We start from the raw sequence: 26,934 nt of genomic DNA on the forward strand, positions 1-26,934 counted from the left end.
TAACATTATTCAGTCCTTTGACTTGTGATTTACAGGCAGTGGACACCACCTCCATGACAAACAGAAACATTACCACACTATTTAATGCCAGCACGGTTTCATGGCACCATCCTCCTGGCCTCAGCTGACGTCAATGAGTTCAATTTAGAATCAACCGTGATCTTATTTACGTTATTCCAACAGGATTAAACATGCTTTTCCACGTGCTCCCTCAACAAGTAATGCTTTTCAATCTTTACAATGTCAAATGTTGCTCACTGAGGGATATTTAAAGCAACTGCACAATTTTTCTGGTCATATAGCCAAATACTTAAGGTCTGTCCTTTCAGTTTACTGGTACGAAGTAAATGGCAATTTCATTAAAATAGTTACAATTTATTGGAAAATGTACAATATCCCTTACACATGATACAGTAGTTGGTGAACTCCTTGACTACTGAAAGTACGACCATTTCAGTTGTGGTCCCGGCCAGTCGGCTTCAAGATGAGCGATGCTTATTGTCTTGTCTTATATACAATATACAGAGCGGGACTAGAAAAATGGAAACGCGTATATAATGTAATACAGGCCAATAAAACAGCCTTGAAATAAATACTTCCTCCGTGAAACAGAGAGGAGTTGATCAAACTGGTCATCTCAGAAGTTCTCGTTTCTCACCTGAAAGTGAATTTCAGTTTCACACAGGAAGTATTTATTGTTGCAGGGTTTTTTTCTATTGGATTGTATCAAACATCACAGCGGGCTCAGTGCATGTGGACGTCTCAGTCTATTTCTTGGGCAGCCAGGAGCCGGGCTGGAAGGTGTTTGCAGTGGTGGTGGGGTCTTCGCTGATCTCCTGCTTGCCGAAGCCGGCGGTGGATGCGTGGCCCTTCGCCACAGTCTTTGCCAAAGTCGCCACCAGACCTTCCTCATACTCCTGAGCCTGTAGGGCCAGATCTTTCTCCTCCACCGCCTTGGCCTTCAGTTTGATGTTCTCCCTGTAAGACTCATTCTTCAGCAGCTCCTATAAAAAAAACACACAGGTGGACGTACAGCACATGCATATTCAAGGTTTTCTGCAGTGGCAACCAAATTAAATTTAATACATCATAGAATGCAATTGCCATTTTTTTTTTTTCATGGCCACGCCTGTCAAAGAATGATGGAAAACCAGGAGGGATAATGTGGCCTAGAATTATTTATTAAGTATATGACGTTATTGACATTTGTGGCATATTTTTGTCAGCGCTTCCCAGCTACATAACAAGAATTCCTCGTAATAGGATCAGTTTACGTGACCTGGACCCAGATAAGCGGCAGAGGATTGATTAAGCGATTAAAATGCATTGATTTAAGTTTTTGCTGAAATCAACACTTAGCGCATTATGAATCGATGAGCTTCCTACCCGCTGTCCTGTTTGCTACAGGTTTGATGCCGCTGACTGAAACTCCTCCTCCTGCTCATGCAATCCACCGTCACAACTAACCCACTTGTAGATTATAGATGTATGAAGCCTCCCTACAGCCCGCAGCCATATGCAAAAAAAGGTTTAAACTATTGTTGCCATCTACGACAGATATTCAAGACCCTTGTAAACAAATTCAAGGCTTTCTATTGCCTTACTTTTTGAGGGATCTGGATTCCTGCAGATACCCAGATATGGCATGTTATAGCCTGTGACACCATGTATAAATGCTGGTCTTTAGGGGTGGGTGATATGGATAAAATCCCCCATCATGGTATATGTAGTTTTTGTATTTATTTTGAGTATAACGATACATTTCAAGGTACTTTCGCGCCATATCGCCCACCCCTACCAGACGTCATCTACAAAGGTCTGTGGTGTTGGCAATGTTGAGGTGGCGGTTTCTTGAAGATGTGAGAGAGTGGAGTGTGACTACAAGATCACTTGTTGGACCCTCCAAACTGTCCTGCAAAACCAAACCAGTGCTAACTTTCCCTCCTTCCATCAACTAACTCTGAAAGGCACAAAAAGTCAACTGCTCACCGGTCAAAACAGAAGAGTCCCGAAGTCGCACTGGGAAGCTTCCAGGAACAAATGTGTCCGTCTGTGTATGAGGTATTAACTCAAAAAAAGTACCAACGGGTTCAGTTAAACTAAACAGTTTAAAAATGTAGCGCTTGGAACGGATCGGTAAACCAACGTGACAGGAGGCAATAAAAAAAACAGCCATTGCAGCTCATGGAAACATTTAGAACCCGAACATGCTGTAGTTCACCAGTGGAATAGTTACCCACTTGAGCCACAGCTAGTGTCCAGTGATGTGAGCCTCTCCCTAGCATGAGAAGCCAAAAAGGAAGGGGGGGGGGGGGGGGGGGGGACTGGGCATAATGCTGTTGTGTTCTGGCAGAACTGAAGGACTGGAAAAGAGAGGGGCGAGCCGTGGCCAAAAAGCCCCGCTTTGGGGAGGGAGACAAACATACTGAGCTGCTTTTCCAGCCTGTTAATGACAGGATTTAATCCAATCAATTTATGTCGGCTTGGACCGGGAAGAGAGGGAGCGTGACAAGGGGTAGGGTAATGTGCTGGGAGTGAAGCCTTGGCCACATCAACACTGTCCAGCTGTCGGTGGCAGCTATTGGGCAGACGCAAGGCAGAAAATTGGAAGAGAATGTTCTGGCAATGGAAGCAGGGGATGGCATTGGCCACTGGCAGGGAGAGAGGACAGACAGATAGAAGGAGTGCCTGGGTATTGGCCTTCCAAGGGATTTCCTATAGACCCACATTTCGCCGGCCAAATAATTTCCAGCATTCTCGCATTTAAAGAGCAATAAACCCAGTGAGAGGTACACGAGGGGAGGGGGGGGGGGGAACTGCTCTCACTTCACCGTTCCCATCTTGGAGACTGCCAGAAATAAAACACAAAAAAGCCGAGATGCAGGCTTTTTGCTGAAAAAAAAAGAAAAGAAAGTAAACTAGGACATGGTGTCAGTGAGCCCCTTGTTCAGAGGCTGTCTTTGCTCTCCGCCTCGCCATCAATGCACTTCAGCTGCTGTTTATTTTAACACCTGTCCCCCAAAGTTCCTGGATTCAGTTCGAAACGGTAAGATAAAAACAAATCAAAGCCTTTCCTTGCTTCTTTCCCTCCCTTGTAACCAGCCCCCCAGAGTCCAACCATCAGCACAGCGGGGAGGCTGAGGGGAGACGTACCTTGGCGGAGGGGGGCTCCTTCCGTCTGCCTCGGATCCAAGCTGGAGAGGAGGAAGAGGAGGAGAGATGAGGAAAAAGAAAGAAAAAAAAAAGAAAAAAAAAAGAAGAGTGAGAACACCCACACAAACATACGCTGCGCAAACAAAACCTGCAGTCATATTTCAAGGCTGCAGCTATAGCATCACTGGAGTTTCGGGGCACTACAGTAACGCGGTGCATAACCAAGCTAGTTGAGGGGGGGGGAAATGTATCCGGGGTTTTCACTTTGTTTAGTTTCATTTCACTTAGCGAACCATGGGGAAACCTGCAGAATGGTAAAAGTTATAAACATGATAAGCTCAACACACCAGTGCTGCTTTAGTGGAGGCAGAGCGGGGCCGCTGAGCGCCGTGTCTCAGAAGAGGCAGTGTGAATCGACTCTGATCTTTGGATTTGAAAGTACACACTCTGTCATTCTCCATCAGTAGCTCTGTCCTTCTCTCTCCTCCTGAGTAGAACTGTGTGTCTGTCTTCTTTTTTTTTTCCTTTTTAAGGAGCTCTATTTTGGCTGAGCTGGCTGCACAGCAGAGCAGGTTAAAGGGAGCCAGAGAGAGAGAGAGAAGAGAGAGAAGAGAGAGATTTTCTAACTCTTCCTCCAGCTAGCGCAGGGATTCTGGGCCTCTTTTATCCCTCTCTTATTTGCATCCTGATGAAAATGCATGAGGGATGGGGCGAAGCAGGATGAGGGGTTTAAGGTGGATAAAGCCCGTCTGAGACAGAGGGAACAGTTTGTATCCAGTTGTAAGAAATTTTAAACACTATTTCATGACACGGTTGTATAACACCAGCAGAAGGCGTCTTTGATAAACTCATGAATACGCTTTTCCCTACCCCCATCTCACTGTATGAAACGCAACCAAAACAAAAAAGAATCAATGGATTAGCCGAGGCCCCAATAGATGCAGCCATGAATCTGTTATTCCATGTATTTTGTGCAGCACTTTGTGTACCGTGCTGGGCCGCTCTGCAGTTAACATTTATCCGTGTTAGTGATAGTTAAAGCACGTGACAGTGATGCTGTGGTCCAGACTTACCGTCCCACTCCATCGGTATGCTGCCCTCGATGTACTCATATTCTGTAGGATTGGCTGCCTCTACCATCCGCTTGGCACGAACGAGCCTGCCTGGAAAACCACAAAAAAAACTGAAAAAAAAGTAGAGAAAGAGGGGAGCAAGAGATGCTCAACGGCGGTGCATACGAAATGCAACGGAACACAAACAAACACAAAGAGGCGCGGGCACAAGGCTCGCCGTCTCCCGCTCGCACAGACACACGCGAGATGCAGACAGACGCACAGACACGCAAATACACAGAGGGATGACAGCACTGTGACAGGCCATGGATGATTACCTCGCGGCCCTCGGGCCCTTCTCCTCAGATCTCGCTGAGTGGCTCCAAATCTGGGCTAAGCCTTTATGCAAATCAGCCTTCCCTTCAACCCAACCAACCACAGCCCCCCTCACTCGCAGGCTCTTCCAATCGCGGCGCTCTGGCTAACAATGCCCTCCAAAAATCAACATCAAGCCGAGCCGGAGACAAAAGAGGTCAGATATCACAGAGAACAGGAGAGGCACGAGCCGCGTGGAATATTAAGTGCTCCTCTCCCTATCTGTATACAGCACGACGCTCGCTAGCAGCAAGGCCACCGCCAATTATTTTTGGTCGAATCTGCTGATTAGACAAGTTCGGCTGGCACGCAATGACATGGAGACGGAGGTAGATGGGACAGGGGGAACGGGGACATAGAGACAGAATAAGGGGGAGCGAGAGAAGAAAGAGCCAGGTGTGTTGTGTCTTTATACAGTGTTCTCTACTAACAAGTGTTTCCATAGTCTCTCCTCGCAGGTAGCCGGATGTCCGTGCATCGCTCCCATCCCTCGAAGAAATGATGAGGCAAGGAAGGAGGGGGTAGAAGGAGGGAGGGAGAGAGAGAGAGAGAGAGAGAGAGAGAGAGAGAGAGAGAGAGAGAGTGATGATGCATGGCAAACATGGCTCGGAGAAGAGAAATGGATGGGCAAGGAAAACAACACGCTCCAAAACACAGACAATCTGTCAGGATTCCATCACCATTTCTCCGCAGCTGACTGGACATGGACAAATGGAGGCAACCACCTCCATGCACACGGCAGACTGATGGCCTTAATGTTTACTTCAGCCATAACAGATAGCCGCGGCGCTGGGATGGATGAAGGATGGCACTCAAAAGTGGCTGAGTCAGCGTGTGCGCGCGGGAAGGCCGCGCTTGCTCGTGCCCTCTTCCCAAAAGTTGATCTGTCCCCCCCCGTGAAGACAAAAACGTTTGTTCACGCATGTGCTGCTCTGTGATTACGCCCTATGAGCAGGATTCCTTCCCATACTTTATCCAGCCTATATAGTAATCAGGTCAGCTAATTAGGCTATTGCTTTGGTTTCTGCGTTGGCTCCCACTAGATTGTCACTATAGGGCTTCACAGGCTCCAGCTCTGCAGCTCCAGTTTTCTTATATCCAGGTCTGACAAAAAAACACTGCGTCCTGTCACCTTATCCGCGACGCTGGCCCGGCATCGTGTAAAACACATCCTGTGATCCCTTCTGAGAAACGATTTTCTTAGAAAAGCCCCCCCCCCATGGTAGCAGAACAAAAATAACTGCCAGCAAACAAAAGGCTGCGTTCTCTAGGCAATACTCACAAATACGTTTAACAGGTATGCTAATTATAAGACAGATCCTATCCGTGTTTGCATTGGCGGGGGAGGCAACAGACGGAAATGGTACAATTATGATACAGTCTCCAAAAGCAATGTGCTTAACTACAGCTAATGCCTAACTAATAAGCATAAAGAGAGGCACCCACTTTTTCCTCTGTCTCTATCTCTCCGCTAGGTTGTACCCCCCCCTCCTCTCTACCACACTCTAACATGGCTCTCCTCTTGTCTTGTTGCTTTTGCAGCATGACTAAACCCCTTCCACCACGGCTTTTATCCCTGGATTTGAATAACAAATACAGTATGTACATATATTTATGAAACACGGCTGATCCTCCCACCACACACGCATTGGGAGGAGGCTTGTCGGTCTCATTGGTGGGGGGGGGGGGGGGGGGGGGATCTCGCTCTCTAGGTAATCTCTGAGCTGGGACAACTGCAGAACAACACATAGGCCAAGGCCACGAACCGTACCGCTCTACAAATATAACTACAAAAGTTCAAAAGGAACGCACCACTTCTTCCCAATCGCATTATCTCACATGAGCTGGGAAAGATGAACGATATAACAAGCAACATACATTACTTGTGGACGTTGGTGTTATTGAAGAATGGATTTACTGCGTATAGGCCTACTCCTCACGTAACGTAGCATAACACAATTGGCCTGGCACATTGTTTGCATAGTGAATTCTGAGCTCAGGGGGCCGCCTGCAACAGCAACAATTACTGTCATTACTAATTAATACTTTTTTTTTTTTTTTTTTTACTGTCTTTTTTTTTTTTTTTTGGCCCAAAGTCTTAAAGTTACTTACTTTGTTTGATCCAGTCAAAAAATAATAATATAAATACAATTTTAAATAATATATATATATTACAATGATATAAAATGTGCAAAAAGCTAAAAGCTGTAGTACTACTAAATGTTACAGCATGAAAAATACAACCAACTATTTATATATTATTTTTCAAATTGAAATGTTAAAAATAATGAAAAATGTCCGAGGAGTTTATATAGCTGAACGTTTGCTTCCGTCTGCCCCCCCCCCCAAAAAATTTGCTTCATTAACAATATTTAACCAGTAAGTTTTGTTGTTGTTTTTACTGGAAAAATATCAGTGGAGATCCACCGATTATCAATAGAACGAGTAACTGAATTATATAATCCTCTATGTTAGCTTCGTATAGTCTGTACTTTAAGATCTGTCAGGCAGTCAGCAAATTGGGTGTAAGCTATCTTTCTGCTTCACAGTTCAGGCCTCAGAGAGCCAAAGAGAGGGAGAGGGAGAGAGAAGTGGGAGACAGAGAGAGATGTGAAAGGTGTTAGGAGCTCTCGATCTCAGCGGGCCCCTTTGTGACAGGTCTGCCTTCTCATCACTCACTAGGGGAAACTTACTTACCAGTCACACACACACACACACACACACACACACACACACACACACACACACACACACACACACACACACACACACACACACACACTAGAGAGCAGGCAGATTAACCTGAGGGACAGGAGCGAGGATGCTGCCTCTTACCGTGAAGGACAAACGCAGCACTGCATTGGAGAGGGGGAGGGGCCAGCGGCAGGAGGAACGAAATCCCACCGCATAAATATTCATGAGCCATCTCACCTGTCTGAGCGCGACTCATCTGTGAGCCCGGCTGTGGAACCGGGGGGGGGGGGGGGGAGGGGCGAGGGAAGGGAGGAGACGGGTGAGGGGGTTGCCTTGGCAGCCGGGTCGGGAGCCAATCAAACAGCAGGTACGCCTATCCTTCCCGTTCGTTAGAATAAGACGTGATGCGCGCCGAGGGTTGCTCTTTGAACCCTGAACACACCCCGCTAAACTCCATCACCTGCTTCAACACACACACACACACACACACACACACACACACACACACACACACACACGCACACACGCACACACGCACAACACCCCCGACTTCACACATCAGCTCCCAGGTGAGTGCTGCTGGGGGCGACCCGAGAGGTTTTTCACCTCCACAATGTCATTCTGGAGCACCTTGTGCTGTCCCTCTCTCTCTCTCTCTCGCTGTGTGCCTTTCTCCTGCACTCCTGCCTTTGATTACGGAAGCAGATGTCAGGGGAGCGCGCTTCGATCGGCAACATCCGGGTCTACGGAGAGCCCTAAAAACTCAAAGACAGGAACGAAACAGAATGAGCTCTCTGCATCCGACTCCAACTGGTGGACCTACGTCTCATGCTCCTCGTCATCAACCCCGCCGTCTATCCTGCAACAACAACAAAACAAAAAAAACACACCACGTTCGCTCGTCTCTGAACAGATTGCAAGGCAGACAAAAGCTCCCGCTTGCAACTCGGGCTCTCCCTCTCGATAGACAACAGAGCAGCTTCCTTGGTCTTCACGGCTGTGGCGGTGGACGAGCAGCGAGTTTTAGGCCCGACACTGTGGCGGAACAAAAAGCAGTCTTGAAGCAGCGAGCCCATCAGCCTGCTTTGAGCCTAGTTTATTCCTCTCCAGCAGAGCTGTCTGCTGGAGAGGGACCAGGGACCAATGCCTGCATGGTAATGGACAGCTTTATGAAGATGGAGTGATCCGATAAGCATCAGCGATACAAGGGCAACCAGGTACCAATACCAACACCCTCTCCGTCTCCCTCTCTCTTTTCCCCTGGAAAAAAATGGAGGGGATGTGTGAGGCCTGTAACCATGGTTACCCATTAGCCCTGAACCTAGTGATGTGGGATGAGGTTTAGAGGGAACAGGCCAGCCGCTGTTTTGCATCGGTTCTGGTGAAAGGAGGAGCTTATAGGCGTAAAGTAGGCCTGCTGCTGCTGCTGCTCGACTTTTTTACTCAGCCCTCATTCTGTTTGTCCCTGTTGCTGTCGATCCCGCTGAGGTTTGAGCGACTCACGGCAGAACAGAGGGGAATAATTCATATAAAAAGCAATAACACGCTGAAAAGAATACTCTTGATTTCCCCCGTGTGTTACTTTTAACTAAACGCGGGCACACTTGAGGGCGGAAGGGACACTTTACCCCCTTCCACTTAAGACCACCCATCCTCTTGAAGTCTGTCCCCTGCCCGACAGGTTATAGAAAAGGGCCACGGCGAGCCAGGAAGTCAGCGTCCTTTGTGAGGCTGTGGAGCGTTGTGGACCCCCCCCCCCCTCTCCTCTGAGGCCCATACGTGTGATGTCCATACACCAAGCTGTCCACCCCTTTCTATTCACCTCCATCACTCTCATCCAACCCCCTTCCTTTTCCTTCCATTGCACCTTCAGTCCCACCACCACCACCACACACTCTTCCTCCATTAACCTACCTCCACCTTCCCTCTCTCCCCCTATATCTGTCTGCCTGTTCCACCCACTCATTTCACCCTCTTTCTGCCAGAAACCCTCCTTTCACTTTCACTCTCTCCACTCTTCCCCCCCTACTCTATAATTTCACCCCATGTGTCAGCATCCCCCTTGTTCTTTGTCACTCACTTTCTATACCCCACCCTCTGTGAATCTCCCTCGGCCTTATCTCTCCTCCCTTGCTCCTCGCCTTATTTCTCTCTGCCTGTCTGCTTTATTAAAATATTCTGAATTGAATAAGCAGCGGCAGGCTCCGGGAGATGTCTGCTTTTGGGTCAGTCCGTCTGTCAGTCTTTCTGGCTGAGTTTCTGACGGACAAGGAGCCCCGAGGTGTCAAAACATCTCGTCGGCCATCTGACCAGAGAGGGAGACAGAGAGAGAGAGAGACGAATGCACCGGACAGTGACTCACATCCACGGCAAATGAAAAAAATAATCCGATTAATTTGTTGTCTTCCTTCTGTTGGCGTCATCGACCCGCATTGAAATAAAAGTGAGACAGGTGACATATAGATACAGGTCTTCTGTAGATATGCAGTGTCTCAATAGACCTGCACGGTTGCTTGATCTACTGATATTGGAGCTGGGCCCATTTGGGATCCTCTACCATAAGAAATAAATGTGCCTGTTTCTCATTTTCGGCATCTATCTTTTTCAAATGCCTTTTTAATGAAGTAGTTAAGCCACTCCATAACGCTCCACCACATGCACATACAAACACACACTTGGCAAACAGTATAAAGCAAGATGAGCTAAACCCACTTGGTTTCCCCTCCTATAATGATTAAACAACCTTCATTTAAACCCCGTGCATTGCAAAGCTGCTGATGAATTAACGTGATTTACTGCGGCGGCCCTGGACATAGCCGCTCCATCGTGAACACCGACTGGGTGTCCTACAGTAGGATAGACCCTCCTTCATCACACCCTGGGGATGACTTGTGGCAGGATAAACAGCCATTTGGACCCTCGTCTCTCTCCGCTGTGACTCTTTCCATGGAAATATGCGGCTTGAATCAATGCTCTGATGACACACAGCCATCTGTTGTTGTGTTAAGTGTGTTTGGGCATGAAGTGGAGGGAAAACACACAATCGCAGATTTTTTTTCTTCTTTTTAAAATACAAAGCAGATACAAATGCCGCACACACACACACACACAGTGTGTAGTTGTTATGCCACACAAGCACACAACCTCAGATGCACACACTAATACAACAACACACACACACACACACACACACACACACACACACACACACACCCACCCCTCCTCTCTCAATCCCCAGAGTCACCCATCCTGAAATAGCAGAACTGAGGCCTTTTCAGTTTTTCACTTCATAGAACAGAGCTGGGGAATCAAATAAATAATAGACAAAGAGAGAGGGATAGTGATAGGACGACAAGTCAATGCATCTTTTCTCTGCAACAGCGTGGCGCACCTCTGAAGAACCTCTGAATCCCTTCCATTCTCCACACAGTGGAGAGGACCAATAGATTAAAACTGCATGGCACACACCGCTAAAATGAATAGCACTAAAAATACATCCTTTTCACCGAGACATGAAAGGAAACTGCCTTTCCCCTGTCCAGTATTGAGCAGCCATTGATTCCGAGACAAAGGCTACACCTCCTCAAAGAGGTAAGAAAAATAGCAATCATACAGGCAATTATTTTCAAATGTGCCTGCAGCGGCCGATAATGTCAGTGCGCCTCTCTTCCTAAATAAAGGGAGGGAAGGCAGGCGTCAAAGCTGCGGGCCCAAAGCTGAAGACGAATGAGCCCATCCCGCAGAATGCCTCGCTTTCATCTGGGCAGCATGACATGGCGCCCCATGCAGTGTGAGGCAGAGCCGGGCCTGGGGGACAGACGCGCACAGATAGAGGGGAAGAATATAGATTCTCTCTTCAGCTCTATGGAGCCAACACACCAAGGCAAAGGCCTTCTAAAGACCAGTGGCCAGATTGCCAGTGGCTTTTCTCTTGTTGCCCTGGCATAGACAACAATCACTGGCGCTCCACAGCCTATAGCCTGGTTCTCTCTGTGGGGCAGAAGCACACAGTGGGCCTCTTTAGCTGGACCTTTTCTAAAGACGGAGACAGACATTCCGCCTCTCTAGGCGTGTACTTCAGACTCAGGCCTTTTCATTTTGATGTCAGCAGCAGCAGCATCTGAGGAGAGGGGGGATAGAAAGCACTCTGCTGGGCCCAGCCCCTCCACACACACTGCTGAACTATTCTAATGTTGTGAATAGAAATCTTCACTGGACTGGCTTCAAAAAGGAGGAAAAGGAAGAAGAAGAAAAATCCAGAGGCAGCAATGACGGGGAGGGGCTAGGGAAGGAAGGGTTAGCCGGAGAAAAAACAAAAGAGGTCAACCAATAGGGAGGAATCTGGCCAGTTGTTAAAGATCAGATGGGACAGAGTCACATGAAGCTTTTATTTTCCTTAATGTCCTCTCATACGTAGCCTGCCACACACGGAATTGCTTACGCCCCAGTTTTCTAAAGCAAACAGGCTGAGAGAGGTAGAAGATGGGAGCAGCAAGGCATGGATAAAGGTGGAGAGGGATTGACTGAACACTAGGGATGGACAAATGAATGGAAGAAGTAGGCAGAGTTTAGAGAGAGAGAGAGAGAGACTCCTCACCTACTTCAACCACTACTCATGTGCTGCAGTGGAAAGCCCTGCGGTCCATGCCTTAAGGCCCTGAGCCCACGCATGGCCTATCAGTTTAAGATCAAAAAGAACCTGCTTTAGCAAGACATATGGACTGAATAATGCATCTGCTTTATTTCCACAAGGCTGGACGGGGTGAGTGGCAGAAAAAAGAAAAGAAAAAGAAGAGTACAATGTGTGTGCCATATATTTCCATTTGTTTATTATGAACGTATATGAGTGCGTATGCGTATGTGCCTGTCTGGCGTTTACGAGTGCGTTTGTTTGGGAAGCCATTTTTTTTTTTTTTTCTTCTACGGGCCGACTAGCCTCTCCACAGTGTCAGTCACCGTGATTGGGCGGTGGATACGGTAGCCCGTAGCGTGCTAGAAAATGGGCTTCTGTGATGTCTCATTTGAATAGTCTGACAGCCAGGGGTGGAGGAGCAGCCTTGTACTGAATTATAAATACGAGGTGGGCGCAAGTTTCCCCGTCCAAACTGCTGAGAAAAGGTGAAGCACAAAGTCAAGTTAGATAAAAGCGGGTTTGCAACCTGCCAGAGGTCGGTCCCTCTCCAGCAAAACAAAAGGGAAAAACAAACAGCTTGGTTTCACCCTCTTAGAAAAGTACAGATGAATGTTCGCACTATTCAGAACATGCTAGTCAAAGAAAGGCTTTATCGAAGTTGCGTAACGTGGCACCATGAGAGGGAGACAAACACAAGCATGGGTAGGTGGGATATGATTATTCCCAGATTACTGTGGTGGAGTGTTTTTCCCATATTGGACAAATTCAGTGTCTGGAATAGTGAGCACTGCACAGGCATAATCATTCTGGTAAATATCATAACCCTTTGTTACTAATAAGCCAAAGGCAACCATGGCTGGTCAACTGACGTCTGGTGCAAGACAAAGGTTGCGCTCTTTGACCTGTGACCCCTGACATGATTCCTATTGTCTGTTTAGGACCCCTGCTGATAATCTAAGGTGGTAAACAGAAGGGAAAAGTGGGATAAGCCTGGATTTTGCTAATGAGTTAAACTAAGAACAGCAGCATTTACGCACATTTAGTGCATCACTTTATTCCCCCTAGACAATTCATGTGCAGGTGTGGATATCATACAGACAGTCACTAGCAATTTCCGAGAAGTGTTTTGTTGTCATTTGGTAAAAGCAACAGTCAGTGTGTGTAGTGTACCAGTAATATATCAGTATCTTCTTCCCGTAAACACCTTGATCTGTGATTCTCAAATCAAGACTTGCTGAGGCCAACACCTCTCCATCTCCCTATACTAGACGCTCTGTGAGAAAGACAGCACAACTGGAAGAAGGACGCACAGTGAGCCCGGGATGTTGAGGCCACGAGGCCATGGAGCGTGTCCTTGGCCTTCTCTCAGTCAGAGGCGGTGTGAAGGACGCCACTGGCGTCTCCCACCATGGATTAGCCTGATGACACAGTTCTACTGCTCGGCTTGAGCACGATGTACTGTAGCGCTGCCATGTCTCACTGGGGATATATGACCTTCTAAATCCTCACCGCAGACAAGTAATCATTTCGCCTGCAACAGTGGAGGACTCTTCCCTCTCTGAAGGGCCAGTGACAGCGGAGCTGCCGTCATTGTACTCCCTAAAACGAGTTAAAACTGCAGTGAGCTGCATTAAATGCAGACTAACAAAATCGTATTAAAACGCTATAAAAGGAATGTTCCAATTGAGGCGGTGGCTCCATCTAGCGGCGAGCTTTTTGTACAACAAGAGTGAAAGGGTGACGGTAAAGTCATATTCACAACAACACATGTTAGGAAGAGAGGGGTGACATGCACAACACAAAATACAACGCTGGAATATCAATATTCTATCATCAGAGTACAGTAACCGTAGCAAGCGATGTAAAACACACTGGTTAACAAAAGCTAAGTTTATCATGGTGAAAACAAGGGTCTTAGACAGAAAAAGGCTAAATTAAGTATTACAGCTGCTTTGTTTTAAACTATCTTCATTTCTCTGCAGGGGTGGATCAATATTGTAACTGACATTAATCCACGGCTGGTTGATGTTAGCACAACTTGGCGTAATTTACCTGTCCATGTCTTCTGTTTTGGGATTACGTAATAATTATTCCCCGAGGTATCTGTCCCAACGTGCTCGCGCACTATTCCAAACGTACGCCGCAGGACTCCAGCAATCCTGCTCATCTTCACAGGATTAACCCGACAGTTATTCGGGATGTATTTGGTGTCCCCTGCTAGATGTCTGCCCTCTCACCGGGTTGTTTATGCAAGATGTCATGTGTTGGGTGGAGAATGAATAAACCGTGTTGTGATTGGACGGCTGTACTCGACCAGCCAATCATCACATTTGTCATAGAATTGGCGATTACGTTCCAACATGGCGGCCCTTTGTATTGAGCTGCTGCGAAACTAGTTGAATACATGTGAAATAAGCAATACATTTTCAACGAATAGTACCCTTATTTGATTGAAATAGCGTATTTCGCAACTACGGAGCCGTGGACACAAAAATGACTTGCACAATTTGAGTTATGCTTAAAAACGTACTTTGGTGTCGTTAACATGCTAGCCTTTGAGCTAGGTTAACGTTAGCGAACGGTAGCAAAGACTGAATACTGGTCTTGCTTTAAAATCAAGATCGCTTTCTCTTTTACGTTAAAGCAATGTTGGGGTTTCTGACAGCAAGGCAGGCTGGTCTGGACGACCCTCTGCGACTGAGACGTGCAGAGTCAACGAGAAGGTGAGAGAGGATATTTGTTGTTGTATCTCAACCGGAAGGGAAAATGAATAACGACTGCTGTCTCGCGGCATATTCATACTTAAATGTTGCAGAAATGAATGTTGACATGTTTTATATGTCAGGTAATGACTTGGAATAAAGTTGACTAAGGAGTTGAAACACAGAGGTGGGTGATAATTTATACTGTATGCTTTATAAACAGTCAAACCTGACGGGGTCATTTTTGACCCCAGAGGACAACAGGTGTGATTATGTGCTGCCATTAGAAAAATTCAAATGATTCAAGAACAGCATCCTCACTAAACTTTGATATGTACCTCTCTGTGATCAGTCAAATAGTAAAAAATAATATAAAGTCAAAATAATTCATTGTTTCATTGTATTTTCACTCAAAAACAGGGTATACTTTTATGTAAACAAGGTCTATTGGCCCTAAATTCCAAAATGAAGGGAAACATTTGTTGTAATGGGTTGGACTGAAGTAAGACTAAAGGTGTAAAACAGAATTGATTGACAATTTATACTATATGCTTTAAAAACAGTCAAACCAGGTGGGGTCATTTTTGACCCCAGAGGACAACAAGTGTATGGCAGTCGGGAGGACAACTTAAGATAACTTCTCATAGAGCTCTTAAACTTAACATTTCAATATGGAGTCTAATTTGAGTCTATATGAAGTTGATACAATTAGAAACTTTTACCACCTAATGTTTATAAAAGTCACTCAATAAATTACCATTGTGATTATCGAAATATCCGAATTTGTCAACAGTTAACTTTCTATGGATTGGCTTACTGATTATTTTGTCTTAGCAACACTTGTGATGTCTTTTTTCTGTCCCATTTCTACTATTACCTTAATTCAATAATGCACCAGGGCTTTAGCGTCTGATATGGATTAATAGATTGTCCAGTAACATTCATCTCTTCTTCTTTCTTTATCTTCAAAGGGTCCTGAGTCTCACGTTGAATCCTGACAGAGAGGTGGACAGAATCCATGGAAACGGCATCAACACCATCGACATTGAAGTAATAGAAGGCAGATAGTAAGTACACTTAGTCCTGAATAGGTCTGTAACGGTTAACACGGTATACCGCGGTATCAATACTGACGGTTATCATACAGCGTACATTTGATTATCTACTGTATTGAAGAAACTGTGTGTGTGTGTGTGTGTGTGTGTGTGTTAAAGGTACAAGCAGTCTGTCGGGCACCTACAGTATATGTTAATATTGTTATTAATTCATAATACATTATTTATAAGCTCATATCTGTTGTTTTTTATTTAGTAGTTAATTTAAACTTGCCAACATGTTACATGCTATTTTTTGATCAGATTAATAACTCTGTTTATTATTATAATTATTTTCTCATTCTTTTAAGGGTCAATGTAACTGATAATTATTATTTTATTAATAATAACAATATTATAAACAATAATATTAATTATAGTAATATTCACAATACTATTAATAATAGCGGTGAAACAGTGATATTTTCTGATATGAATATCTAATTGTGAAAATCTCATACTTTTACAATCCTAGTGGGAATTTACTGTTACTGATTTATTAATTACATCCCAATCTTGGACACAAGTTTGTGATAAGAGGTCGGTACAGTGGGGGTGAATGGCATTTAGGTTTTGGCTACGCGAAGCACGGGGAAATGACATTTGGAAAAAACGTAAAGAGATTAATTAATCCACATAACTGAAGTTTTCATAGAGAACTACTGGCACTCATAATTTGGTAGAAAGAAATGTGGCAGCTGTGTAGGAGGAAGAGTAGCAATGCTATCTGTGAAGTCAACCTTCTCGTTGTTTAGCATGTTGTCTGGTGGAGCGGACGGAGTGATCGTCATCTATGACCTGGAGAACTACAGTGGGAAACTACAGTACGCCTGCAAGGCAGTTTGCACAGTAGGCAGGTGAGCGTTACGCTGTTTACTCATTCTGTCCACTGGAGGGCAGCACTGCATCGAGTTCTCACAGTACCGTCACAGCCGTGTCCTTAAATCGACACACTTTTTAAATGAAAGGGCGTGGATCGGAATGTTTCTTATTTTATTGGTTACTCATGTCAGTCATTGTTAATGGTAATGTGAGCAGAACAATGTGAGCAGATATGATTGTGTACACTCTGATTCTGATGCAGATCTTAACTTGTGCCAATGTGACCTGAGGTTGACCTGTGATATCAGAATGTATTTACTGTTGCTCCCTGAAAGCATGCTCCTACATGGCTGTACAGGGCTACAGGAGAGTGTAGCATCATGGTTTGCAATGTGAATATAGCTTCATCATCTGCACAGGTCAGATTCATTTAGACTACTTTATATATGTATACTTTACATATATATGTGTGTAAGCTATTGCATTTTTGTGTTTTGAGCATACTTGGTGGGTGAGGGTGAGGGTGGGTCTGTGTCTATGAAGTTTTGTATTAATCTGGTCACATTTTATTCTTCTTCTTATTTTTTTTAAATTTAGGTCGAATCGGTATGTCCACAAGTTCAGCGTAGAGACGGTCCAGTGGTATCCTTATGACACGGGCATGTTTGTCTCCAGTTCCTTTGACAAGACCATGAAAGTCTGGGACACTGAGACCCTGAAGGTGAGGAATGTCACCCATCGTCCAAGTAACTGTGACATGTTACATCCATTGAGTTACCAGTTCATTAAGTTCTCCCGTGTGTAGTGTGTCAATTTGAAAGGAAAAAATTAGAAACACTTTTAGTACAAGCTGAACTGATACTAGCGCAGAATCAACATATAAACTTATATGGCTGTCCCCAATGAACTGGTAACTCGGTGCATATTTGAGATTAGCTGATATTTATTTTCTTACATCTCCACCACTCTCTCTCTCTCTCTCTCTCTCTCTCTCTCTCTCTCTCTCTCTCTCTCTCTCTGTTTTATCCTTTCACTCTCTCTTCCCTGCACTGTTGTTATTTTCTGCTTCATGCTTTCTACCTTCCTGTGCTGCGTAGTCCCATATGGCCCTGAGCGGGGCTAGAGTTACACTGGCACCACGGTTACCTCAAAAGGTCAGGGAAGGGACAGAAAAGAACCACCGGCCTTTCATTCGTATTCCCCACCCCACACACACACACACACACACACACACACACACACACACAAACTCATACCTATTCAATTATTTATTGTGGTTTTATATTTGCATATTAGTGTATGCATAGCATTAGTGTGCATGTAGTCAATGTGTGGGTGTGTGGTATTTTTGTGTGTGTGGTATTTTTATGCAAATTGTGTGTGTGTGTGTGTGTGTGTGTGTGTGTGTGTGTGTGTGTGTGTGCCCCCATTGGCCAGTGCTGGCACACACTGACAGATGGGGCACAGAGAGGCTTTTTATATTTGCTGAAGAATTTGCATTGTAACCACCACTGCTGCTCGGACGAGCTCTGAGCTGTGGTACCCTCCCTCTCTTTTAGTTTTGACCTAATCCATTCTCTGAACTTCTTTGCTGCACTGTGGTGCATTTATCCTACACTTAAACTTTGAGGCCTGAGGGCTTTATTTAAGGTCACGGACGTATATTTTACCATCAAATTAAGATTGTCTTTCAGTGTACATAGCTCTGAACACACAGAAAGCCGACCTTCTCTTTGTCTCACTTTGTCATTCTTCAGCCTGCTGAAGTCTTTGAGTTTGAGGGCAACGTCTACAGCCACCACCTGTCCCCCATCGCCAGGAAGCACAGTCTCATCGCAGGTGTGTGACAATGCAGCCACAGCTGATGCCAAAGGCGAAATAACTCATGGAATGCATGGGGTACCTGTTGGCATTTTTGTGATTGTGCAATAAGAAGCATTGAACCGAAGCCAACATCTTCATCATCAGTTTGTCCCTCCAAGCAAAGCACTGCATGCCCCCCCCAGGTCATGAAGTGACACGTACCTGTAGGGGACAGAAGTGGGCCAGAAGCTGGTTACACATGGATTCCAATCCAGGAAAAATGATTTCTGGGGTGAAAAATTGTAAGAATCTAGTTGCCAGCTCACCACGTCGCCAAGCAGGACCAACGGGTTCCTCGTGCCTGCTGAGTGTGTGCTCATTAATGTGCATACACACACAGTTTCTTTGACACACCTGTTTTTAAACCGGAGACAATCACAGTGACTGTTTTTCTTTTTTTTTCCCTGTGGGAACAAGTTGTAGACATCTTTGAAGTCTTCTATTTAATCTAAGAGACATTTTAAGGGAATATGTTTCTAAAAAATAAAAGCTATTTAGATTTGAATGACATCCCAATCATCTTCTTTGTTTTGTTAAATTTCACCAACTAGCTTCCCCTCCTCCCACGTGTCGATGGGTGTGTTAGCTCATGGTTATCAGAAGTTCGTATCAGTGAGTTTTTATTTTAACCACACCTTACCTGTGAGAATCTGGGACTCCCGGTTTTACCCTTCTAAAGCAGCTCTACCTTAGACACACACCTTGTACCAGATTATACTTACACATTTATCACAATCTGTAAACTTTGACAATATTGATAAGTAGGATATGAATCTTCCGCTTTAAAGGTGGCCTTTTAATTCATTTTTTGTGTGTGTTTAAAACAAAAACATAATAATGTCAACCTTTCTGAATTCTCCTCCATCAACTGTCTTTGTCTCTGTGTTTTCAGTCGGCACCAAAGAACCCAAAATCCAGCTGTGTGACCTGAAGTCTGGGTCACGGATTCATGTTCTTCAGGGTTAGTGAACTACACCACAAATACACACGCTTACTTTTCCTGCTGTTTTTTTTTTTTTTTTTACTCGCACAGATAAACAATAACTTTCCCCCTTCAGGTCACAGAGCAGAGGTCCTGTCTGTGCGCTGGTCGCCCAGAAACGAGCACATCTTAGCAACTGCCAGGTAGGCTCAGTTGACTGTCACACTTTCTATGAAGCCTCACCTAGTTCGCTCTCATAGCCGGCACATCGAGGAGTACTGTCAGGTGTCGGGCAATCCCCACCATGCTGTGTTTCCCAGCAGTTCTTGTCACCTCAGCGCCGGCCCATCTGGCCCGGTTGCAGCCCCGAGTCAAGTACAATGCCACCACATCGCTGGCGGATAGATGGCAGCACTGTGGCACTCTAGTCGCCCCGTCAGTGTAGCATATGGTGGACACAGACCCCACCTGTTTTATGCTACATTAGACCTGCTAATTAGCCTATTGGGATCAGTGTGCTGCCGTCCTCGTGGACTGCAAGTGATTTTTGAAAACAACTGGCACCGAGAGACACACAGAGAAGTGTAGGATATTCTATTATGGAGCCGCCTGTGCCCAACAGAAACACTGGTGTATATGTTTGAGCATGTATTACACCTATAAATCCCTGTGTTTAATAAAACAAATTCCCTCATTTTCCTTCTAAGTGCAGACAGCAAAGTGAAAGTATGGGATGTGCGCCGGGCCTCTGGTTGTCTCTTCACGCTGGATCAGCACAACGGAGACAAGTCAAAAGGCGCCTCTGAGGCAGGTACTGTTCTACCTCTCCCCTCGCTTTTCCCGTGTCTTTGTCCTCATTCATGCAGTGAGCAGGGCTCTTGGCAGAATGCTTCAGGCTTTATTTAGAGAAGGAAAATACCAGGCATTGACAGGCATCAGGACAGAAGTTATTGTCAGACAGCCTCCTGGGTTTAATGTTTGGAGTATGTGGGGTTTTGTTTGAATGCATATGCAGTGCATCATCCCGTCATACATTTCCCCTCCCTCAACCATATCTATCTGCCAATCACTGTCCAAGATGTCCTTTCAGCAACCCGAAGACCTGGCATATACCTTATAGTGATGCTGCACGGAGTTGCTGCACACATGGAATAGGAGCTGAGGTGCATATTAGCCCAAAGTGTCTTGAAGTACAAACTGAAGGGACTGTGGGGCCACACAGAGTGACAGAATTCATCTACCTGGTAATACATTTAAAAGCTGGTGGTGGGAGAAATTCTGGTCCGTTATACAGCAACAGCTTCTGATAACTTCATGTTATTCCAGTTAAACCGAGTGTGTCTCTCTCTGAAGGAGAGGTCAACATTCTTAGACAATCTTTTTTTTTTTCCTGCCTGAGGCCCCGTTTGAGCACAAAGGGTCACTGTCAAGAGGAAACCAGTTTGCAATTAACTCAGTTTATCTAAGTCTTTCTGTGTTGTCACAGAAGTCAAAGGATTCTAACAACAATTACACTCAAAGCATGCCAGTAAACTATGAATGATTATGTGGAGTAAATATGCCATGCTGGGTCTTGACGACGGTGGAGGAGGAAAGAGATGACAAATGTTACCGTGTCCCACCAGTGAACACGGCTCATAATGGCAGAGTGAACGGCCTGTGCTTCACTGGCGATGGCCTCTACCTCCTCACCACGGGAACCGATGACCGGATGCGACTATGGAATAGTGCTACCGGGGAAAACACGCTGGTAAGATCTGTGTGAGAGATTAAATGCTTTGTCCCTTTTTTTTTTAACCTACCTGGATTAACACTTTGGATTATGTAGTTGCAGCCTGCAAGAACAGTTCAGGGTGTTGTCACCGGCAGCTTCTAAAATACAGGTTCAGTCCAGCTGTCTATCCTTTTGACACCTCTCTTTAATGTATAGTCGCACCTATCACTGGTTCAGGATGTAGCTACTTATCAGCAATGTCTCAGTTTAAAACTTAAATCCATAAAAGACGGTATACAAATGGAGTTCCACAAGGCCTTTGGTCCTCTTTTAATGCAGTTTATGCGTTTTACTTGGTTGATGTTTTATAGTAACAATAAGATGCTCTGATGATGCTCCGATAAGGTTCCTTTAGACCGAAAGCTCACATACAGTGTACTCTGCATAGATCTAAGTGTGCGGATATCTCTTTCATCAATAGAAACGCAAGATAAATTACCACGATCGTGCAGAGGACATGCAACTCTGTTTATGGTGATGACATTATTAACTTAAAGCTGCATTCATTGACTTTTGATCACAGGGTTGTTATGGGTACCATTTGTACGTCCTGCGCATGTGCAGGCCAGGAGCCAGAAGACTAACTCGTCAGCTTCCTTCAAACACTATATGTGGAGTTTTGTTGTCATGTCAGATGGATGTACCTGCCGTCTCTGCAGCGAATACAGAATGCTGCTGCACAAGTTCTTACCAGGACAGGAGCCACCGTGTCCTTAACGCTAATGCACATCCCTCCAGTGGTTGCTAGACATGATTTACACCGTTTCTTATCATCTGTCACTCTCGAACATTTTAATTGAAGTCGAACTGGAGCCGTCTTCTTGCTGCAGCGAATTTGAGAGCAATTTCTGTAGAACAGTGTCTCAAAACAAGCTGCTAATGGAGGGGTTGTTCAACTTTTTAACCAAACAATTTCTTGAATTTGGTTTAAAATTGGGAGGGTCACTTTTTTTTTTTTTTTACACTTTTCAACGGCAACAGGAAATTATTGTTGGTAACAGTACTTTTATTTTTTTTAATTAACGGTTCGATATTCTCTGGTGGTATTACCATGTAAACAAGTGAAACAGAAATGAATGTTTGGTTAACAATCACCAACCGCTAACCAGCAGTCTGCCACTGTTCACAGAGTGACTTTTAGGGACAGGGCCTTGAGCTAAATTGGTAAAAATATCTCATCAAAACACCCAGCACATCAGCTCATTCACCATACAGGCGCTTCAAAATGAAGCTCACAGATGATCCAAACTGCTGCTACATACCTCCATGTTTTCTGGGACTGCCTCTCTACATCTAATCTCTGGTCTATGGTGGCTAAGTGTCTGGAAAATGTCCTGGAATTTCCAATTCATAAACAGCCCACCTTATTTGTATTCAACCGTGACTCCGTCCTCAGTGATAATTCCAGGTTAGCCCTTCAGAAAACAAACACATTTGCCGGTTTAACTGCCGCCAAGAAGCCCATACATGGTTCTCTCCTGATCCCCCATCGATGAGGGAGAGGCTGAATCATTTTAGGGATATTGCTCTCATAGAAAGATTCATTAGCTGTAATTCATAAAGTGCGGGCATCCACTGTAGAGGCTTGGGACATCCTCATTGGCTCTCTTTCAAACCCACATTTTCTTACACAGATATAATGTGTCACTTTGATGGAATGCAAGAAGACCTACACATTATTTTTGGTCCATAGGTTTTTTTATTAATTTGTTTTGTCTGTTGTTTTTTTTTTGCTTGTGGATTTAATTATCTATTCTCATTTATTTTTTTATTTTTCTTTGCAAAGCAATGGTGATGTGTATATAGTTTGTGTTAAATGCTGTTTGTATGTGCATTAATCCTCGTCTGTGGTATCTTGTGTACAACAATGTTTATGTGACAAACTCAATAAAAAGGTTGATAACAAAAATCAGTTACACCTGTAGAGATAAGCAGTTGTTCTGGTGTTGTGCACTAAATATCGTTTCAAACTGGAAAAACTTCATATTCCTCCAGGAAACCGCCTCACGTTGTTGGTAGTTTATATTTCGGCTTAGACACACACACACACACACACACACACACACACACACATCGTCTGAACCTTGTGTGCCTTCACTGTTTGTCCCTCAGGTGAATTACGGGAAGGTGTCCAACGAGAGTCGTAAAAAGCTACAGTTCACAGTGTCGCGTGGCAGCAGCCCGGAGTTGGTGTTTGTGCCGTGCGAGAGCTCGGTGGCCGCGTACGCCCTCCACACGGGAGAGCTGGTCACTATGCTCAGGGGTCACTACAACAACGTGGACTGCTGCGAGTTCCACCCGGACTACCAGGTGAGACGCATCCAAGTCCCCGGTGGCGACTATTCCCTGCATCTGGCCAATACACCCCCATCTATATCTGCACTGCTGCCTTTGTTTGCATCTCCGTCTAGTTCTGTTTGCTCTGCCGGTCAGGTCTATAGCTGCTCTCTTGTGTGCGCTTTGAGAATTCAGGTCAGTTTTTCCCTCCTGTCCTTTTTTTATTTTATCTCTTCAACTGCTGCGGTGTTACATGGTTATGTCAACATTCCCTTGGCTATACTGAGCTCCTATAAATGCAAATACCGGGCATCCACTTTGTGCGACCCAAGTCCGTGCTCTCAGCCTGAACGTCGGCTGCGTTGTGTTCATAAGCCAAGTGGTGGTGGTTTCACTGCACAAACAGAATGCCTGTTGCCTTTATCGGGTGTTAGTTCAGTTTCACTCTTATCTGTACATACAATACTCTGCTTGTGCCTGTTGCTGTTGCAGGAATGAAGGATGACATTGTCAGTGGAACAAGCATGTGATGTTCAAAGTTGCTTTCGTAAATGTATGTAATGTGTACAGTCACACAAGCAACAAGAGGCTCGGCATTGCGAGATGTAAGTGCGAAATGCGATGAAATAAGTTAATCATAAAAATGTGAAGATAAATAAAGATAAAGGCGATTAAAAAAAAAACAGTACACTGAATAATAGTACTGCATATCCAAGTGACCACAAAAAGTACAAGAGCTGTCAATATTAGGACATTGGCCACATATTGACACTATAACACTAATATCTGACTAAAACCAGTATTTGTTTTCATTCTGGCTGAAATCAGGAGTCTCCCGATACATCTGTAAATCCCCGTTGTGTTCATCTTCATCATATTCTTCTTACTCTGTAATCCAAACTGACGACATGAAGCTGTTGATAATCTTCCAAGTTTATCTAATTATATGCTTGTTCAGTTCTGTATTACTCAAGTGTCCTAAAATATCAACCAAATATGGCAGTGCTTGAAGTTTCTATTTCTACTTAAGTGTCAGTGGTAATCATTTTTTAATTAAGTATCAGGCACAGCACATAATCATCACAAATGTAGAGGGACGTCCAACCACCGCCCTCCTTATTAGCTGATGTCAACATCCGGTGAATGTGTGACATAGGAATGCGGTTTGGCAGCTTGTCACTCTGCAGAGTTCCGGGAGATCTAGTCCCGACAATGTGTCTCACTTCTATTGTGGGCCTCTTGTCTGATGTAGTGACTCCGAGTGTGTGTCCCACGGTTTCTTCCTTTTACTTTACTCTCGGTGGCCATCGCGCTTGTCAACACTGGCGTTGCTGATGTCATTGTTTGGAAGTGCTTCAAGGTGACGGTTATGCTGCAACGGCAGCGCCTCTTTTGATTCCTGTAACAATTTGTCAACCAGTGTGTCAGAACCTGAGCTGTCCTTGTTCTGCGTTGTATGCAGGAGCTGTATAGTGGAGGTAAAGACTGTAATATCCTGGCGTGGATTCCTGCCCTTCGTGCCTCAGATGTGGAGGAAGAGTCAAAAAGTGCAAATCAGGTACAAGTCCCAATAACCGGGAAAACACCATATGGAAAAGACATCAGGAATAATGGTGGAATCATTGTGAAACCCAACACATATAACAAGTGTTTTATGTCATCATGTTGTTGATGACAATCTCAACAGGAGTTTCATTTTGTCTTCATGGGAGAAATGAGATCGTAGATAAGCTGTCTCAGCACATACTGAGGACATCAGTCACCACTGCACAGCTCTGTCATGCTGTGTCTTCACTCATAGTAGTTCACATCAAACTTGAACTAGTTTGTACATTCATCAGATAAACAGTAGTTGTCAAACCCGTGAGACCTGAGATTATGTTTTTGTAGTGGATCTTTTAGAGGACGAGTATCTTAATTCAGATAAAGTATTGAGCCGAATGTCTTGATTCCTTCCAGGCTGCTGCGGACCAGACTACAGTGAACACCGCCTTTCAGGACGCATGGAGCAGCGATGAAGATTAATGCTGGCGTTTTGTATGTGTGGACAAAGTGGTGTGACCATGCAAATGAGCACGCTTCCTTTCACCATGAACTTGTGAATAAGTGACCGGTTGATTATGGTCCTGGGACACCTGTGAGGATATTTATGGTTTTAATGGAAATGTCTCCTGTTTCGGCATAGCAGACAAAGATGAAGGCCCTAAAATGACAAGGAGTAGTGTAAATAATTGTACGACTTTATATATGCACAATGTAATGAATAATGGGGTTTTTTTTGGTACATTTTATATTGCATTTTTTTCTCTTTTTTAAAATTTAAATGTAAAGCCAACGTGGTCCTTGGTGTGCAGAGTAAGTTTCATAGTCTTCACGTGGGAGTAACCAGGCCTTCAAGGAAACAGCCATTGTCTTGTTCTCATTTGCATGTTTACAAGCTGTGCTTGCTGAAACTAGCTGGAGTGATAGTGAAACCTTTCCCTCTGACCCACCCTCCTCATAGCTTTACATATTGCCTTGGTTACCATGAGGACACCTTGAACCCAAATTAGCTTTAATACCGACCCCTCCAAAAATAAAAAGCCACTTGCAATGAAAACACATCAACTTTGTTATCCTTTGTGATCGACCATGACTCCTTGCATCTCAGTCCAGGGATTTTAAATCATGAAAACACTACTTGTATCCAAGATACTGTTTCTGTCTCTATCATCACATAATGTGTCAGTCAGCTCTCTTTTCACCAAATTACCTGAAATGTCTTGATTGTACAAGTTTTGATCATGTATGTCTTCCAATAAACTGGGAATGCCACCATATGTCTGTCGCCTACCTTTTGTAACCGTACTGGTTTTAGGGAGGTTGTGGTGAAAGCTGATGATCCCCTTATTGTGTGTACTGAAACCAATTAAGCTGGATATAATATGCTGTACTATTACAAAATGTCGACATAGCTTTCGATGAGGCATCACTCAAGAATGAACTAGAAACGTTAGTCCACGAGTCGGCCAATCAGAGAACGCGGGAGCGTGACTGGAGCGCAGGAGAGCAGGAGAGCAGGAGAGCAGACCACGCCCTCCGGGTGCTCCCATAAGAAGAGAGCTCCCTGTGTCAGCGCGTGAACAGTGCAGGAGTCACACCTGTAGGGCAGCGGCAGGTGATCCGGGAGTTTGGATATAGACAATTTGACAGACCACAAGGATTTTCATCAGCTGGCAGCTGCAGCTAAAGCTTTGTAAGTGATGTTTTTTTTTCTTCCCTAACTGAATCCGAGTAGAGTGATGACACAACCCCACTGCAAATTACCCGATTAAAGTCTGACAACGCTGGTGCGTCGATGCCAAAGCGTTGCCCGTGATTACTGAATCATTTCCTGTCGTGGTGGGTCGCACCGTAGCTGTCGGACCCGTTTTTCAATACTTTGCGTCACCTGGTCCTCATCAACTAAGCCACTTGTTGAGATTTTGAAGCGATACTGGTGTTGAAATGTGTCTGCCATTGGCCAAGAATATATATTTTAAATAATTTTGATGCGTTTTATTGGTGCACTAACTGAACATTAGTGTCTGGGCA

The 26,934-nt window shown here is 44.8% G+C and overlaps 2 protein-coding genes across 4 annotated transcripts; one reads left to right on the forward strand and one right to left on the reverse strand.

Annotated features, from left to right (window-relative positions):
- Positions 1 to 354: 354 nt before the first annotated feature.
- On the reverse strand, positions 355 to 14,164 carry ndufaf2 (NADH:ubiquinone oxidoreductase complex assembly factor 2). 3 transcript variants are annotated; one of them, XM_076099466.1, is made up of 5 exons: positions 13,960 to 14,164; positions 4,227 to 4,316; positions 3,154 to 3,194; positions 2,827 to 2,892; positions 355 to 1,004 (listed from the first exon to the last, which is right to left on the reverse strand). In XM_076099466.1, exons 1-5 carry the CDS (start codon positions 14,072 to 14,074, stop codon positions 768 to 770), a joined length of 549 nt encoding a protein of 182 aa, XP_075955581.1. In that variant the 5' UTR covers positions 14,075 to 14,164; the 3' UTR covers positions 355 to 767. The 3 variants fall into 3 exon arrangements, with proteins under 3 accessions (XP_075955581.1, XP_075955584.1, XP_075955582.1); XM_076099469.1 differs by lacking the exon at positions 13,960 to 14,164 and adding an exon at positions 7,881 to 9,228; XM_076099467.1 differs by lacking the exon at positions 2,827 to 2,892.
- A 72-nt stretch (positions 14,165 to 14,236) lies between these two features.
- ercc8 (excision repair cross-complementation group 8) lies at positions 14,237 to 26,178 on the forward strand. Its single transcript, XM_076099464.1, has 12 exons — positions 14,237 to 14,630; positions 15,581 to 15,676; positions 16,459 to 16,560; positions 17,123 to 17,246; positions 18,283 to 18,364; positions 19,281 to 19,349; positions 19,447 to 19,513; positions 20,018 to 20,121; positions 20,936 to 21,060; positions 23,197 to 23,394; positions 24,824 to 24,919; positions 25,321 to 26,178. Exons 1-12 carry the CDS (start codon positions 14,554 to 14,556, stop codon positions 25,384 to 25,386), a joined length of 1,206 nt encoding a protein of 401 aa, XP_075955579.1. The 5' UTR covers positions 14,237 to 14,553; the 3' UTR covers positions 25,387 to 26,178.
- Positions 26,179 to 26,934: the final 756 nt, after the last annotated feature.

Source organism: Anarhichas minor, unplaced genomic scaffold, assembly GCF_050575085.1.
Source record: "Anarhichas minor isolate MPS153535 unplaced genomic scaffold, ASM5057508v1 ptg000025l, whole genome shotgun sequence".
In the NCBI taxonomy this organism is placed as follows: Eukaryota; Metazoa; Chordata; class Actinopteri; order Perciformes; family Anarhichadidae; genus Anarhichas; species Anarhichas minor.

Excerpts from the sequence above, each read along its gene's own strand:
- ercc8 (XM_076099464.1), top strand. The coding sequence starts at position 14,554 with ATGTTGGGGTTTCTGACAGCAAGGCAGGCTGGTCTGGACGACCCTCTG. Across the intron at positions 17,247-18,282 it reads GGGACACTGAGACCCTGAAG|CCTGCTGAAGTCTTTGAGTT; the intron begins GTGAGGAATGTC and ends GTCATTCTTCAG. Across the intron at positions 24,920-25,320 it reads AGTCAAAAAGTGCAAATCAG|GCTGCTGCGGACCAGACTAC; the intron begins GTACAAGTCCCA and ends GATTCCTTCCAG.
- ndufaf2 (XM_076099466.1), bottom strand. The coding sequence starts at position 14,074 with ATGAGCAGGATTGCTGGAGTCCTGCGGCGTACGTTTGGAATAGTGCGC. Across the intron at positions 4,317-13,959 it reads AAAACAGAAGACATGGACAG|GCAGGCTCGTTCGTGCCAAG; the intron begins GTAAATTACGCC and ends GTGGTTTTCCAG. Across the intron at positions 1,005-2,826 it reads TCCAAGATGGGAACGGTGAA|GAGCTGCTGAAGAATGAGTC; the intron begins GTGAGAGCAGTT and ends TTTTTTTTATAG.